The sequence below is a fragment of the Ahaetulla prasina genome, chromosome 6 (genome assembly GCF_028640845.1).
Source record: "Ahaetulla prasina isolate Xishuangbanna chromosome 6, ASM2864084v1, whole genome shotgun sequence".
NCBI lineage: Eukaryota > Metazoa > Chordata > Lepidosauria > Squamata > Colubridae > Ahaetulla > Ahaetulla prasina.
This window is the reverse complement of record NC_080544.1, coordinates 76,507,366-76,525,067: the sequence shown is the minus strand read 5'-3', so window position 1 is coordinate 76,525,067 and position 17,702 is coordinate 76,507,366. Positions and strand designations below refer to the sequence as shown.

Sequence of the window (17,702 nt, the reverse complement as noted above, 5' to 3'; positions counted from 1 at the left end):
ACCACCATGTATCTGTTTGAATTTGACAACATATATAACTAATAAAATAAAATTCTTGCACCAACTTATTCCAGGTGTCCTCTCCACAGTAGCTAAAAATAATATTACTTTATGAACAGTTCTTTATGATGAGAATGCTTCTGCTAAATTCTAAGAAGGGAAGCTTGTTGAACCTTGAAAATTGCTATGAAAATCTTCACAGAAATATTCATACTTTAATGTTTTGTAACATTTGAGATTTGTATTTAATATTTGCACATTTTGAATAATATTGCATAAATCAAAATATTGGAATTTCCTGATATTTGAAAAAATAGCATTTATTTTCATATACTTTTATGGATTATATTATATTTAAGCAAGGACTGAATAATTGCCATATCTAATCTTTTCATTAAAAATTGGACCTTATCCCCTGTTTAATTTTTTATTGTGATGCTGCAAGTAGTTTGCAGCTGGCTTCTCTAATACTTGTGGTTAACACTTTCCCTTATTGCCAATATTCAGCTTAGAATAAAATAACAGAATTGGAAGGGACCCTGACAGTCTTCTAATCCAACCCCTCCTTAGGCAGGAAACCATATACCATTTCACATTGTATCCAATTGTTATCCAATCTCTTCTTAAAAACTTCCAGTGTTGGAGCATTTACAACTTCTGGAGGCAAGTCATTCCACTGATTAATTGTTCTAACTGTCATGAAATTTCTCCTTAATTCTAAGTTGCTTCTCTCCTCGATTAGTTTCCACCTATTGCTTCTTGTCCTACGCTCAGTTTAGCATTAGCATTAGCATTGGTAAGAATAATTATGTAAGAAAATGAACAAGAGAAAAATTTCCATCAGCTCCTTGGTGGTTCCCAGATTCTGCCCCACATAACCACAGCTTTGCTCCAAAGCACCTTTGCAGTGGATACCTAATTATGATTCCTGAATATAAGTAATACCAATAAAAGAATGCTTGAATTAAATACTATGTTACATGCTGTTCTCATTGATAATGCCATTCTGGAAGCAAAACAACTTAGCCATTACTTTGACTGTCATCACCATAATTTTATTTCAGCAGTTTTTCATTGGTAAAGCTTAATCTCCATATGAACAGAAGTGTTTTAGCAATTGGGGACCTAAACTGATAGTATCAGGTATGTCTCAACCAACCCATTTTCATATTGGCAAAGGAAGAAAATTTTAAAATGAACATATGGAATCTTCTTGCTTTTTCATGTTTTGTTACTCTTGAGAAAGTTATTTCTTCTAAGACAGTTTTTTCCATTCCTGGATTGTGTTTGGCATCAGAGCTATGAAAGGAGAATAATATGTGTAATTGTATTTAATGAGGTAGACAAAGGTTGTCTGCAACAATCTCTTGCTTTAATATAAATACATCAACCATTGGTCTTGCAAAACAAAAATGAAATTATAGTGATGCATTAGGGAACACACAGGACAGAGAGCAAACTGTGTAATTCACTTTATTGTAACAGATGCCACAACACTCTGAAACTATAAAGGTTTCCAATTTCCTCCTCAGATTTTTCAATCTAAAGTAGCATTTTTCCTGGCAGATCCAAATGTTTAAAATAAATAGAATGTCCATCTGGCTTTCCTGAAGATTATAATAATCTCTTTCAAATTGTATGGGTAGAGATAGTCGCATATTAACGTATGTGTATAAATCTCAGTTTATATAGAATTATGTACATGGTTTGTCATTATGAAAATACTTTGCAGTCCTGCCTCTTAATTATATCAGATTTGCTGTTAACAATATTTTACTGTTACTATGAATAAATAGTATCACAACTTGAAATATATGTGTAAAGAAATGTATATAAAGTAATCCCATTACAGATTCAACTTCAGCAGGAAGTAAAAAGGAAAAAGCAGCAGTTGTTTCCAGGGTTATTGAATTTATTTTTCTATGACATTTATGTTAAACTGGAAAAACAACCCTTGCATTGACAGTTAAAAAGAAAGCTTCATTTTCCAGCTAAGGTAATTTGAAGCTATTAACTTATCTAATTTACTCTGTCAAAAACTGAAGTAAAAATTCAGCCCGTTTTTGCTTCTTTTGATAAAAGTTACCCATCTCTGAAAGATATCTTTTCAGAAACATAATAACAGTCTTGGATTCTTAACTAGGTTTATGAGCAGGAATGAAAAGGAATCCATATTACCAAAGCTCTCTTATATACAACTGATAATGCTGAAATTTTCTTAAAAAAATATATCTCACTAAGGTAATATAAATTAGAAAAACGTCAGGTTTTACTATACTATTTCTAAAAAGACTTGCCTATCAGTGGGGGTGGGAAGCTTTCTTTCCGCCCATGAAATTGAGGTTTGTTTGCACAGGTATCCATGCATTACTGTGGTTCTTATTCCTTGACTATTCAGGATTTATTTGAGGTGGTACATTTCCAAAAGCTAGATGCACAATTTTCTGTCTGTTGGGTACATTTTCCCCACATTTTTGTCTATCAGGGAAAGGCACTTTGTGGGTTTAGCCCGGTTTTGACCAACAGAGTGCTGCAGAAGGCCGGGAGAGCTGAAAATGGGCCATGAAGGGGGGGTGGCACAGAGGCAGCAGGGGACAGTCCTTTGATATTTCCAGGCCGGCCCCACAGGCAGATTTAAGAACTCCGCAGAGCAGATTCGGTCCATGGGTCTTGAGTTTGACACCCCTGTCCTATTTGATTACCTGTGTTATTTATCATTCTTTGATGCTCAGGTGTGAACTTTTTTCTCTCTTTGTTGACTTCTCATTAGATAGCCACAATTCCCTGGGAAATAAGAACACTGTACTCATCAGTTCCTGAAGATGCAGAACAGAAGGCAGAATATTTATTTGTTAAAGAGGTAAAGTTGTTATTCTTTACTTAATCTTGAATATACATTTTCCAGGATATTTATTTTTAAAAAGTAATACAGTGTTGTAACTTTCAACATGATGACCTTTTTTTTTCTCTTCCAGGTATTGCTTTGCAATCTCAGACATTAGCGCTATGCTGTATTTGTTACTTGGCAATTGTTCGGTAGTTCTTCCTAGATGTATATTTGACACATGCTTGAGTCAGCACCTTGCTGTTCTTTGTTAGATATTTGTATTGTTTGGTTTGTCTTTGGATGGAAGATTATATCAGACCAGTGATGATGGCTATTTTTTGAAATATTTAATTGGGTATAATGCAGAGGTGAAATGCTCCCGGTTCAGACTGGCTCTCCCAATCCAGTAGTGATGGCGGCTGCTGGTTCGGAGAACCGGTGGCAAAAATCCCTGGCCCCGCCCCACCCCCGCCTCTGCTGAGCTGCACCATCAGCAGAGGTTTTTTTTTTTACTTTTAAAAGCAGTTTTTCTTCAGCCGAAAACATGCTTTTAAAAGTAAAAAAAAGCCTTTGAGGATCCCGCAGCTCAGCTGAGATCTTCAGAGCCTTTAAACTCTTTTTTTAAACAACCTCTTCAGCCGAAGAGGTTGTAAAAAAAAAAGTTTTAAAAGGCTCCTCTGGTGATCTCACCTGAGTTCCTCATCAGCAGAATCTTAAAAAACATGTTTTCTACAAGCTCTTCAGCCAAAGAGCTTGTAGAAAACTTCTTTTTAAAGAGATTCTAAGGCACTTACCTAATTACTGATCTAACACATGGCTTTCCCAGCCCGAAAGGAATAGTTTCAGCCTGCAGACAGAATCAATTGCTAGCTAATCTATTTCTCCAGTGAGCAACTAATCTGCCTGCTTTGCTGGCTGAGGAACTCTGGGAATTGAAATCCACAAACCTTAAAGTCACTAAGGTTGGAGACCCCTGATCTAAAAAATATAAATAAAATAAAATAATAAAATAAAATATTTGTGCAGCTTTCTGAGATTTGGTGTGTTTCTGTAGTGTTTCACTCTACACAAAAACACAAAATCTCACAAAGCTGTATCTGGCATTTTGTGTGTGTGTGAGAGAGAGTCAGTTGTGTTGTATGTGTGCAAAGTGTGAAAGTTGGTTTTTGAGCTTTTTGTGACTGTGTGAGGTTCCTGCTTGTTGCAAGGGCCATTTTGGATGAAGTGCAGCTGCTTTTACATTGTGTGTGAGTCAGTTGTGCTGTGTTGTGTTGTGTGTGTGTAAAGTGTGAAAGTTGGTTTTTGAGCTTTTTGTGGCTGTGTGAGGTTCCTGCTTGTTGCAAGGGCCATTTTGGGTGAAGTGTAGCTGCTTTTACATTGTGTGTGTGTCAGTTGTGTTGTGTGTATGTAAAGTGTGAAAGATGGTTTTTGGTACCACTTATTGTTTTGTATACTTTGTTTATTATTTTTATTATTTATTGTCATTGGCCATGCCCATCCAGTCACTGACCACCAAGCCATGCCCACCAATTAAGCCATGGCCACGGAACCGGTAGGGAAAATTTTTAGATTTCACCCCTGGTATAATGAATCAGTTTGTAAGGTTATTTTGCACAAAGTGTGCTTTAGTTTGGCAAGATTCCATCTATAGGTGTAGAAACAGTAAAGAGCTTGGGAGAATCATCATGTTTTTCTTGGTTCTGGGGTCCTGAAAGAATTTGCTTAAATGGAAACAGAGATATAAATATGTAGGTTCTTATATCTCTTAACTTTAAGTAGATTTTTGCTGATTAATAGGGAGAATTGAGAATTTAGATATGGGTTCATTCAAGATGAGATCAAGAACAAAGACATATTTAGCTGTATTTTAAGAGACAACAATCAAAAGCTAATGTTGTTGGAGATAAAGGGGAAAGTTTCTTTTAATTTTTTCATGTAATGCAGAGTTCCCAATCTTTCGGGCTTTGCGAACCTGTCCTATCTGTATAGGAAAAGAAACTTGAAAACTGCAAAATAAATTAAAAGGAGCTCAAATTCTGACTCATTATCTTATTCTAGTTCTAATTATTGGGAGGGTGTTATGTTTCACAGACTGTGATAATCACCCTTATAACAATCAGATTTTTTAATACTGCTAATTTTTATAGTGTTATAAAAACACTAAAAAAAATTAGGAAATAAGCATCAGACAGCAGATGGGGTATTCTTAGATTATTAATATAATTCATCTTTGATATTTGGACTTCTAATGCAAGCTTCCATAATACAGTCCATTATGTTTGAGTAAATATACGACAACACTATCTTTAAGATTATGGAGCAGTTTTCATTGAGCACTTCCTATCTTCAAGAACTTATTTTGATAACAGTATAAATATAGTCTCCCAGGAACCAAGGAAGTGTTCTTTGTAAGTTTGCACTTACACAGAACAATCATATTGACGCTTGAATAATAAGATCAGTTTAAATTAATTAAATATTATTAATAAAACTAAGAATTAAATTCATGATTTTATCATCAAGTGAAAATAAAGAATGGGCATTAATGAGAGTATTTTAGTGTTCTGAATCAACAGGTAGAGCATTTTATGGAATAAAAAGAATGTTTTCCAACAACACTCAAAAAAATGACTTACATCGGGTCCTTGCACTTATGACCATTGCAGCATCCTCATGGTCACTTGATCAGAATTTGGGTGCTTGACAATCTATATGTATTTATGATGGTTGAAGTGTCCCCAGGTCATGTGATCATGATTTGCGATCTTCCAAGCCAGCTTCAAACAAGCAAAGTCAATGGGAGTGAGGAGGGGAGCTGGATTCACTTAACAACCACATGATTCACTTAGCAAGTGCAGTGATTTGCTTAAGACCTGTGGCAAAAAATGTGATAAAATCAGGCACAACTCACTTAACAACCACATTGCTTAGCAATGGAAATTTTGGTCCCAGTTGTGGTAATACGTCAAGAACTACCTGTACAGGATAGTAATTGAGATAAATTGTTGTATGGGTTGGAGAGAAGCAATCTTACCATGCTTATTGCTGAGCTAACCAGGAGTCCACAAACTCCTCAGCTCATGATCCCTTCATGAGGTTTCACATTATTCAAAAAGCATTTATTCAAACATTTATTTTACAAAAATAATTTAATAAATACTACTTTATGATTAGCAATATGAATAATACTAACAATAATGGTTAATACATTGACCTGGTGGGGGAAAGTCAATAGTGACCAACTGAGAGAACTCTGAGCTAGACTATTGCCATGTGCTATCCACATGTGCTATTCACATGTGCATGTGAATCATGTGCTATTCACAGGCCAGGCATGTTTCAGAAGTTTATAGGCTATATATTGCCTCCCGGTTTTTCTCTCATTAAAGCAAAAAGCATTTTTACAATGTGCACATCTTAAAACAGTGGTCTGACTTAACTCTATTGAGGAATCTTCACATGAACAAAATGTTGTAATTAAGACCCCAAACAAGAGTTCAATAAAAGAGCTTCTCACATCATGACTTTTGTACACTTATGGAAGCTGTTTTCCTGAATTCCTGAGTTAGCAAGGGCTGACTTTGACAAAGTATCCTGTTTCTAGCTATGATCTTCAGAGAAACGATCAAGACCTTGAAAACTTCAAAAACTGATGCTCAGCATAGTAGCAAGTAGCATAGTAGCAAATTCTGGCTTCACTGTCTTTCTTGGAATAGAGATTCATTTCAGAGTAGAATCGACACATTTTTTTTTATCTGGAAAATATTGCAAACTGGTAAGGTTACAGCTCAACTGAACCTTTCCATAGAGCCAAAAGAGGTGTGAGAGTCATGATGCAATGGTAAAAGGAATTACTGTATGATTTCAGTGGGAATTTGGTTAATGGAATTATGCCATGATATAGTATTTAATTTCTCTGCTTTAAGGCACATATTCCACGTATCATCTTCAGGCCTGTATCTATAGCCAGCACAAAGCTATGCCTTAGCACAAAATATTAGTTGTACTAGGGTTTTCTTTCCTTTTATATGGTGGCCGTAATTGCCAAAGTTCAAAATGAGGGTATCCTCAGTTCCATCACTGTTCCTAGTATGTTCTTCTCATAATGAAATATTCTATTATTTTAATTATTCCATATATCTTATTTCATTTATCTGAAGCTATGTGCGTCATGTGGCATTTCCCAGATAAACTATATTTCTTTATTTTAATCTGTCTTCTTTGATTTTCCTCCTATTTCTGACACAAAATCCCTCTCCCATTTATAATAGAAATAGTATTAACATTTCTTGCCAAACATTCTGCTCCAAGTACACCTTGCAGTCTCATAAAGAAAGAATAAGCAAGATCTAATATGTTTGGTATTGAGGCTGTAGTCCCCTCTCTCAGGTTCCAGGTAATCTCAAAAACCGATGAGATACCTCAGCAAAAAAACAGAAGAAATGCTCTAAAATATTCTGGTTATGCTAGCCATGCAAATTAAAACTGCAATTAAATTAAATTAAAATATTTAAATTATGTGGCATTGCATAAACACCATATCTTGTTTCATAGTCAGAAAGATTAATCTTGTCAGTGAAACCCTTAGAAAAGCTAAAAGTCAGAGAGTAGTAAACTCTGCAAAATTTAGTGAGAGCTTACTTTTAAATTGGTTTTGAAATATATTATTTTTAAGGTACAGAAATACACTTCCTGCCTTGGTTTATCACAATATCTCTGATGAAGGACAATTTGAAGCCTACTGTACTTCAAATCCCACATCCCTTCTTTTTCTGGCTTAATCATGTTTTGGAAGAGATACTTGAAATGTTACTGTAGTGATTTCTAATCTTCGAGGTTGACCAGTTGAAAGAGTATTGTTTACTGTTCTCATTATTTCCATCAAATTTGCCAAAAATGAAGACACAGCAGGCTTCTAATGGTTCCCCATAATAGCCTGTGGTTGAATCTTTTATTAAATTGAATGGGAAAAATAATCAATTTAAATGAAATTTTCTTCTCTTTGGGTCTTGAATATTAAACGTTAAATGTTTATTTCTACCTTTAAATCTGGAATTTGAGCTGGAACTTTGCTGCTTAATTAGCTTTATATCAAATTCTCCATCTCTCAACAACTCAATTTGTTCAATTTGTGAATTAAACACATTGAAGTGAAGACATTATTTCATAAAAATAATATTTAGGGTTCTCTGCTGTAGAATTTGTTTTCTGTTTGCATATATTTATTAATCTTTTTCTGAAAAACATGCAATCTCCTTGCGTCATTCTTTGCCCTTGAAAAACTGGTTGCATAAATTCAAGTGGGAGTGTAGCACACAAAAAGAGCAAAAGGGAAGAGAAAAATATAGACCACACCAGCTTCATAGGTTCTACCTCCAAATCTATCAACCATAGGGACCACACCAATCTTCTCGTCAGGGAGAGAAAAAAACACATCCCAATGACCAAAAAGCTGACAGAGATATCAATGAAACACAGAGCTGCTTTTGTAGGTAACTAGAAATAGCTATGTGATAGGATTAATTCATCTGAAAACAAAACCCCAGCCAATACTAGATGGCAGATAAGAAATATTGTTTAGAAATCTCTTATTCTTTGTTGCCATGCTGTCTTCATTCTGATCTTTGCAGTCTAGATCTAATAGTCCTACTGTGTAACCTTCTTGAACTTAGTCTGCTGCTTGCTATTTCTTTCCCATAGGCTTGGAGTGTGACACCTGAGATTTTTCACAATGGGGGTGTGTGTGTGAATGGGAAGGTATCTGAGAGGATCCTGAAAAGTTCTGTGTATGCTACTGTTCTGTGACTCTCTTGAAGGAAAATATTTGGAGATAAATGCTATATGAGCCTCTAGGCAAAGTAAGGCAAAATAATTGAATTAATATCACACTTATTTTGGTTACATATGATCACATGTTGTTATTAGAGCCAAATACCCCATTGTAATATGCTTTTCTTTTTGTATCTCTAACCTGGTACCCTTGGACTAATTCGATGCCTAGAGTGACCCAATTTTGTCTAGAGAATTAAATCTAACACATCTGTGAAAGAACACAGCTGTTTTTACATGAAAAAGATAATTAGTTTTATTTTCAGTTCTTGTTGTGCTTCCAGTATTTATCTGTAGGGTGTTTTTTTCTCTCTCCCAGTATCTCCTGGTTGATATATGCCATAAAAATATCAAAGGGAATTTCAGAACCAGGGGCCTTTTCCATCTAAGCCTAGGATAACAACTCGCATCAACTTTACACTTATTTTATTTTAGAAATGCTGATAGGGTGCTAAGTGGGATAAGCAATTTGTCTATTTATATTTCTAGGATTTGTAGCACTCTCTAGTTTCTAAATAAGTAGACGGGCAGAAAACAGCTTTCCTGAGACATTTTGTGCACATTATAGCAGAACAATCTAAGCTCTATGAAATTCTTCATACTTTTTTTTAAGTTTAAGCAAGGCAGTTAATATTCTTTGAGTGTTCTTTTTATTCTGCATATACAAGCTGTACAACTTCTATGAATGCAATTCCTTCTACTGGTGTGTAAGAACTGATACATTGTACATGCCAATTTTGAATCTGTTTACAAATACTCAAGCAGGCAAGGATATAATTGAGAATTAAGTCTATGTTGATTCCCTACTTTTTCATAACTGTGCCATTGTCTCATATATAAGACCAGCGGCAGACATATCTGCAAAAGAGAGGGAGAAAATTGCCTATTTCTTTAATAATGCGCTTTTTGTCTGTCGCCTACTAGAGAATGAATAAAATGTGGGTTCTGTTCCATTCCAGACCCAACTCATTGAATGAGTTTTCTCACAGGGTCAGATAGTTAGTTCATGTTACTGATAATCAAATGTACATATACTATGTAACCCAAACTTTTGACAAACTGAGAGAAAAGTGTTCTTGTTCCTGTTGCACTTTATTAAACTTGCATTGCACTCCTTAGCAAGAAAATAAATGCCAGCAAACCAATATTGGAATTTATTACTCCTCATTAGTTTGTACTTGATCCAGCCACGTGTATGATTAGATAACAGTGGACATACTTAGTATACCACAAAATTTGGTCTCTTTTTACCTCATTATTTAAGTACTGTAGTATTTTTTTACATAACTTGCAAAAGAAAACATAAAAATTTCTTCTTTAAATGAATGTTGACAAATGAGATGGTTGTCATTATCAACTTGCTATATTCTCCATAGCATTTAGATATAAAATGTGTGACAGAAGCTCCAGTTTTCCTGATCATGAGCAAGCCTGCTTTAGGGATTTGCAATGAGCTTAAGATTTATATTTGATTGATGCTTCAAAACATCAGACAAGATATTTCAAGAGGCTCAAAAAAACCAATTCATACTCTGGAAAACAAAACCTCTGGAGTGATGTAGAACTGAGTAATTTTTATGTGGGAGAAAATATGACAATTAAATTACAACTGGCTGCATTATAGGCACAATGCACATTATAAGCAAAACTGGAGTTTTATCATTCCTTTCAGTGGAATGTAAATATTATTTACAGAAATAATAGGTTGTATTAGGTAAACAAAGACAATATGCTTTTGAAAATATAAGAAAAGGCTTATTTTTTTTTCATAAAACAAAACTGTGTTAGACATTTTCACCAATTTATGTTTCTATGCCTGTTTTATCAACATTTTATATGGAAAACAGATACACACCTCTTTAAGCTGTGTTGTTCATGTTCTCATATGTACTTCCCAGGATTGAAACACAATTACCTTTTTGAATTGTTTTTATTTTGTCTAATGTTACCATTCACTTCTTAGGTCTATAAATTGCATACCAAAATACTTCTGCTAGAGAAAATTATCTACAAAATGCTTATATTGGCAACAGATGTATTAAAAGTAAATGTACATGTTTGTCATCTACATACAAACAACTTTTTTTCCAATCAAACCTTTTCCTTCTTAATCAAATATTTTCTTCTGTATTGTTTTAGGCATGTAAATATTACAATTCCCAATGGCATATTGTAGACTACAAATATGAACAGTATTCAGGAGATTTTAGACATCTACCACAGTAAGACACTATGCTTTCTTACTTTTTTTCTTTTTAAAATATTAAGTTTAAATATAATTGTCTTTGTCACACAGAACAATTGCCTCTAGTCTCCAATAAATTATCTAAGGTTACATTATGCAAACACTTCATGTTATAGTTATAATGTCTTCTGATAAATACATAATTGTGCTGGAATGAAATACAATCAGTTATTAGCTGCCTTAAAGAGTTATTTAAATCTCACAGATCCCACAGTTCAGCCCTGAAGTAAAAAATATTGATGTTTTAAAGCAGTGATGGCTAACCTTTTCTGGACCAAGTGTCCAAAGTGAACCCCAAAATTCAATGTGTGTGTGTCCCCCGCACATGTGCCCCTTGCATATGTATGTGTGGACCTCCTGCACACTCCCAACCCCCATGCATGCATGGCAGAGACCTGAAGACCAGCTGCCGGCAGGAGGCACACACACACGTGCAGCAGAGCTGAACTGGGGCAATGGCTCATGTGCCCTCAGAGAGGGTGCTGTGTGCCACCTCTGGTACGTGTGCCATAGGTTCATCATCATGGCTTTAAAGAGTTGTAGACAGGTCCTTTCTTGTTTCCTGTTCCAAAACACCCTTTGAATTATTTCCAAAGTTCTATATAAACTATTGTGTGGAAGAGGATATTCTGAATTCTATTATCCTGCAGCAACCCTTTATAAAGATTCTTATTAAAACAAAAGCTTCATCTAGAAGGTGAAGGCTATTTTTTAAAGCAAACTCTTTTTCACATGGATAAAATATTGGCCTAGGACAAGTATAGACGTGAAAGTATTAAATACTTCCAATTTTTAAAAATATTAATCATACCTTGTATTGAATTTTGAAGAAGAAGAATATAAACTAGAATTGGGCACTTGTGTGTCCAATCACACTTGGCCAATAAAATTCTATTCTATTTGGATGATTCAATTGTTTCCATATCTGGAGGCAAATTGTATTAGCCAATACACAATACACAGAAAGAAATATAGATTTGGAGCATCAGCTATGCTTGGCATATTTTAATAGATAGGAAGCTTCTACTTTTCTAAAAATACATTTATGAGGAAGCAAACAAATAATGTGGCTCATTTGGAGACAAAAAGTCTGGCATAGATTTTAAGGGCCCAATTCATGCATGACATTTTAGCTGAGAAGTAAAATCTAAGAAGTATTTAGTTCACTTTGCATTCTATGATTCAGTCATGTGTTTAGTAACCAGCATAGGACTTTCTGAGGCTTTTTAAAAAACAAACTGCATTTTTAAAAGGAAGAAAAAAAACTTCATTCTATTTTAGCATTAAAAGTGTTTGAAATTAAGGCTAAACAATTCAGCAATACTGGCGAGATGCTCTTTTTGGTATCGGAATTAGCACTTCAGTAATGCATAAAATGGCAACCATAATCCCAACTGTCATGTTTTCAAAACATAAGGAAAAAAAGCATGAATGATTTGCCACTTGACAATAAATTTGTTAAAACTACATGTTAATTTGCATTTATTAAAATAAAAATGCATAATTGAGATCCCAAATCTATTGATTTGTTATGTTGATGATACTTAGTCCAACTTGTGTAATAGTTAATACAACTCACATGACTTTAGTGAGAATTATTCTGTAATACATGTTCTTTGAAATATAATTTAATTAAATATTTAATCAAATATCTCAACTGCAGTTCAATAATAATTCTGGATGTTATTCCCCCAGTTATTCCCTCATCATTTTCCTAGATGAGAAAAGCAAATTCTTTCAAATTCCTCTGAATCTCTATGATAGATCTCTGTAAAATGGATAGATTGCAATATCTTTTGTTCGTTCAATTTATGATACATCTTTCTACCCAAGCAAGAACTCAGGGTGAAATTCAGAATACAAAATCAATCAAAGTTAAAAGCCTGATGAACGGCATGCAGTATTACATATGTTATGAAAGCTAAGAAAGTGAAGGTCCAATGCCATTCCCAAATTAAATGCATTCCATAGCCTGAAAGCAACTTGGAAGACTCTGCCCAATGTCAGAAAGACAAATCTGACAGTGAGAAACCCTCAAATGAGTGTCTTCTGCAGATCCTAATAGTTAGATAAGTTCATCGTGTAAAAGACAGTCTCTTAGATAATGAACTTTTAAACCATGTATTTTTCTGTGACAGTTTTTCCAGACTGGGTGGCCCAATTTTATAGAGATCTCCCATTTAATAACTGAAGAAAATTTCATGTTATCTTAGTTATCTTCAGTGCATTAGCCATAGACCAATCTAGCCATTTTGAGGAAAACATTAGGAAAGTATTCATTTCTGTTGCAGAATGTATTTGCACTCTTAAAAGTAGTATGATGATTTCTGATTAATGTGGTGGGTTCTGCTTTGCTTGGGGAATTAAAGGTTTAAAGGTTTGCCTTTTTCTGTAAATAACTATTACACTTTTTCATTGTAACTGAAAGTCATGAAACAGCCCACACAGAAGGGAGAATGGGCTAAGAGGCAATGTAAAATGTATTTGGATTTTAATTAAGGATTTATTTTTAACACTTCTGTTAATGTCTCTAGAAACAACTGAGGCATACTTCAAATATATTCAGATAATAATTTTCTCACTAATTTTGAGTCCCTTTCTGTATGGTTTATTTTTATTATACTCACTAAGCACATATCTAATACTAAGATATGTAACCCATGCCCTACTCAATGCAAGAAATTTAATATAGGATGCAACTAGAGGATCCACTTAAGGATTATCCATTTTCCGTGTAGACCAGTTCTATTTTTATGTTGTTATGTTGTGCTATGAAATTAAGCTATTATATGTTGTGCCTTGTTGGGTTTCACTCTACATTTTTAATTCTTGTAAGTAATCAGTGAAATAGCAATAGCACTTAGGTTTATATACTACTTCATAGTGCTTTATAGCGGTCTCTACATGGTTTATAGAGTCAGCATTTTACTGCCAACAATATGGCTCCTCATTTTACCAACCTCAGAAGGATGGAAGGCCAAGTAAACTTTGAACAAGTCAAGATCAAACTCCTGGGAGTGGGCAGAATTAATTTTCAATACTTCATTCTGTACCACTATAGCTCCATGGTTCTTTATGATGTAGCAAAATATTTTGGCACATATATTATCAGCACCACTAAAAAATGTTCTTCCTTAGGCATGAATACAGACCAGAGAAACTTCCTTCACATTCTTTTGAAATTGATCATGAAGATGTTGACAAGGATGAAGTAAGCATACAACTGTCCACTTTCACTTTATTATTCCTAAATGCTTCTAGATCTAGCAGGGAAGGTGCAGATCCCCAGCAGTGTCATGTGATGTGGCTTAAGAAGTATGCCTTCTTTGTTACAGTTCCTGCCCTTGGAAAATTTATTTATTTATTTATTTATTTATTTATTTATTTATTTATTTATTTATTTATTTTAAATAAATAAGGAAGGACTCAGGGCGGTTCACAGCCAGTAAAAACAAAATACATATAATACAAATTAAAAACAATATAAAAAACTGATTCGATTAATGGCCTAAAATTTTTTAAATACAATTAAAACCCTGTTTAAAACCCCTAATTCAAAACCCCGATTTAAAACTATGTTCAAGCTAGTCCTGCACGTCGAAACAACAACGTCGCGGCAGAAGGTCCAGAGATCGGGGAGTTGACGAAGCCTCGAAGGCAGCTCGTTCCAGAGGGCGGAAGCCCCCACAGAGAAGGCCCTCCCCCTGGAGGTTGCCAGTCAACATTGTTTGGCTGACGGTATCCAGAGGAGGCCCTCTCTGTGAGAGCACACTGGTCGGTGTGAGGCTACTGGTGGCAGTAGGCGGTCCCGTAAGTACCCCGGTCCTAAGCCATGGAGCGCTTTAAAGGTGATAACAAGTACCTTGAATTGAACCCGGAAGACCACTGGGAGCCAGTGCAGACTGCGCAGGAGAGGTGTCACACGGAAGCCACAAGGTGCTCCCTCTATCACCCGCGCAGCCGCATTCTGAACCAGTTGAAGCCTCTGGGTACCCTTCAAGGGGAATCCCATGTAGAGAGCATTGCAGTAGTCCAGGCGGGATGTAACAAGGGCATGAGTGACTGTGCATAAGGAAGCCCAGTCCAGAAAGGGGCACAACTGGAGTATCAGGCGAACCTGATAAAAAGCTCCCCTGGCGACGGCCATCATATGTTCTTCTAAAGAAAGCTGTGCATCCAGGAGGACATCCAGATTGCGAGCCCTTTCCGTGGGGGCCAACAACTCGCCCCCAACGGTCAGCGATGGAATTAGCTGACTGTACCGGCATCCACAGCCACTCGGTCTTGGTGGGATTGAGTCTGAGTCTGTTTCTCCCCATCCAGACCCGTATGGCCTCAAGGCACTGGGATATCACTTCAACAGCCTCGTTGGGGTGGTTAGGGGTGGAAATATACAGCTGAGTATCGTCAGCGTATAGATGACAACTCACCCCAAATCCACGGATGATCTCACCCAGCGGCTTCATATAGATGTTGAGGCGAGAGAACCGACCCTTGCAGCACCCCACATAAGAGGCGCCTCGGGGCCGATCTCTGCCCTCCTGTCAACACTGTCTGCGACCGGTCAGAGAGGTAGGAGGAGAACCACCAATGGACGGTGCCCCCCACTCCAAGTCCCCCGAGCCAGCACAGCAGGATACCATGGTCAATGGTATTGAAAGCCGCTGAGAGATCTGATAGGACCAGGACAGAGGAGCAACCTCTGTCCCAAGCCCTCCAGAGATCATCAACCAACGCGACCAAGGCTGTTTCCGTGCTGTAACCAGGCCGGAAACCGGACTGGAACGGATCTAGATAGACAGTTTCATCCAGGTACTGGGGCAACTGTCGTGCAATCACACTCTCAACAACCTTTGCCACAAAACGAAGGTTGGAGACAGGACGGTAGTTTGCTATAATAGCTGGATCCAGGGAAGGCTTCTTGAGGAGGGGCCTCACCACCGCCTCTTTCAAGGCGGTAGGGAAGATACCCTCCATCAAAGAAGCGTTCACAATTCCCTGGAGCCAGCCTCGTGTCACCTCCTGGGTGGCCAGTACCAGCTAGGAGGGACACGGGTCCAGTAAACATGTGGTCGCATTCAGTCCCCCCAGTATCCTGTCCATGTCCTCAGGAGCCACAGAATCAAACTCATCCCAGATAGTAACCCCAAGACCTGCCTCTCCCACCCTGCCCGGATCTACCCAATCTGTGTCCAACCTCTCCCGAATCTGAGCGATTTTATCAAACAGATATTGTCCAAACTCCTCAGCTCGACCCTGTAAGGGATCCTCCACCGCTCCCTGATGAAGGAGCGAGCTGGTCACCCTAAACAGGGCAGCTGGGCGGTTATCTGCTGATGCAATGAGAGTGGAAAAATATTCCCGTTTTGCCACCCTCATTGCCACTAGATAGTTCCAAATTTGAGACCTAACTAGTGTCCGGTCAGATTCGGAGTGGCTGGCCCTCCAGATACTCTCTAGGCGTCTTCTCCGGCGTTTCATCTCCCTCAGCCCCTCGGAATACCAAGGGGCTAATCGAGATCGGCACCGAGTCAGAGGCCGCAAAGGCACGACTCGATCTAGAGCACCAGCTGCCGCCCGATCCCAGTCGGCGACTAAAGCTCCAGCCGAGTCGTGGAATCCTCAGGGAATCCTCAGGGAATGGCCCAAGCTCCATTTGGAATCTCTCAGAGTCCATCAGGCGCCTGGGATGGAACCAATGAATCGGTTCCGTCTCCCTGTGGCGGGGGTCGGCGGTTCAAAAGTCCAGCTGAAGGAGCGAATGATCTGATCATGACAGGGGTCTGGTAACTAACTCCCCTAACTCCAGATCATTCAACCACTCTCCAGAGACAAAAATCAAGTCCAAAGTGTTTTCCCCAATGTGAGTGGGACCGTTCACTAACTGGGTCAGGTCCAAGGCCGTCATGGAAGCCATGAACTCCCAAGCTGACATGGATGCCACCCTCGCTGATGGCAGATTGAAATCCCCCGTGACCAATAAGCCTGGGGATCTCCACCGCCATCCCGGCAATCACATCCAGTAGCTCGGGCAGGGTTTCTGTCATGCAGCAAGGAGCCAGGTACATGATCAGTAAACCCACCTGCATCCCCCGGACTCACTTCACAAGGAGGGACTCACATCCGTCTATCTGTGGCACAGTGATCTCCCTCGGCTCTAGACTCTCATTGATAATAACCGTCACCCCCCCCCCTTACCCTGGGCCCTCGCCTGAATCAAACCACCTGAAACTGTTTGACTTACCACAAAGTCCAGTTTATATATATTTCTTGTGGGTTTTTAAATTTTATTTTTGCCCTAAGTTTTTTGTTGTTCTTGTTCTGGTAGATGGATAGCTATATAAATTTTGTTGAATAAATAAATACATTTTCAGTTTTTGAAAGGAAACACATTTTCTAAAGAAAATTATATATCTACCAGTTCTGAGAGGTGTTCTCATTATTAGAAAGTGCATAGCTATAAAAATCTCAGCATATTCTGAGTTTTTACCTTGCAGGAAACCAAAAAAATCAAAGAGTATTAATGTCTTTCAATTAGGATACAACATCTCACTCATCTTCGAAAGGTGGTGGAGGAGGAGGAGGAACTGGAGTTTTCAAATCTGGCTGGCTTTATAAGGGGAATTTTAATAGCACAGTAAATAATAGCATTACAGTTCGGGTAAGAAAATTACTACTATTTTCTATTGTAAAAGGAGAGCAATGTTAGTTTCTGTTGGCAAAAAAATCAGAAGAAGTCTAATACCAAACTCCTTTTCCTTGTTTAATATCTGTCCTCTGACTTAATTCTCATCATCATTT

At 37.3% G+C, this 17,702-nt stretch overlaps 1 protein-coding gene across 1 annotated transcript in view; it reads left to right on the top strand.

Annotated features, from left to right (window-relative positions):
• The window catches only part of DOCK10 (dedicator of cytokinesis 10), a 160,962-nt gene that overhangs the window by 39,962 nt on the left and 103,298 nt on the right, over positions 1-17,702 (top strand). Inside the window, exons 3-6 of the mRNA XM_058188345.1 lie at positions 2,771-2,860; positions 10,796-10,878; positions 14,040-14,112; positions 17,440-17,562. Coding sequence (XP_058044328.1) covers positions 2,771-2,860; positions 10,796-10,878; positions 14,040-14,112; positions 17,440-17,562 — 369 coding nt within the window. The remainder of the gene's footprint in view (positions 1-2,770; positions 2,861-10,795; positions 10,879-14,039; positions 14,113-17,439; positions 17,563-17,702) is intronic.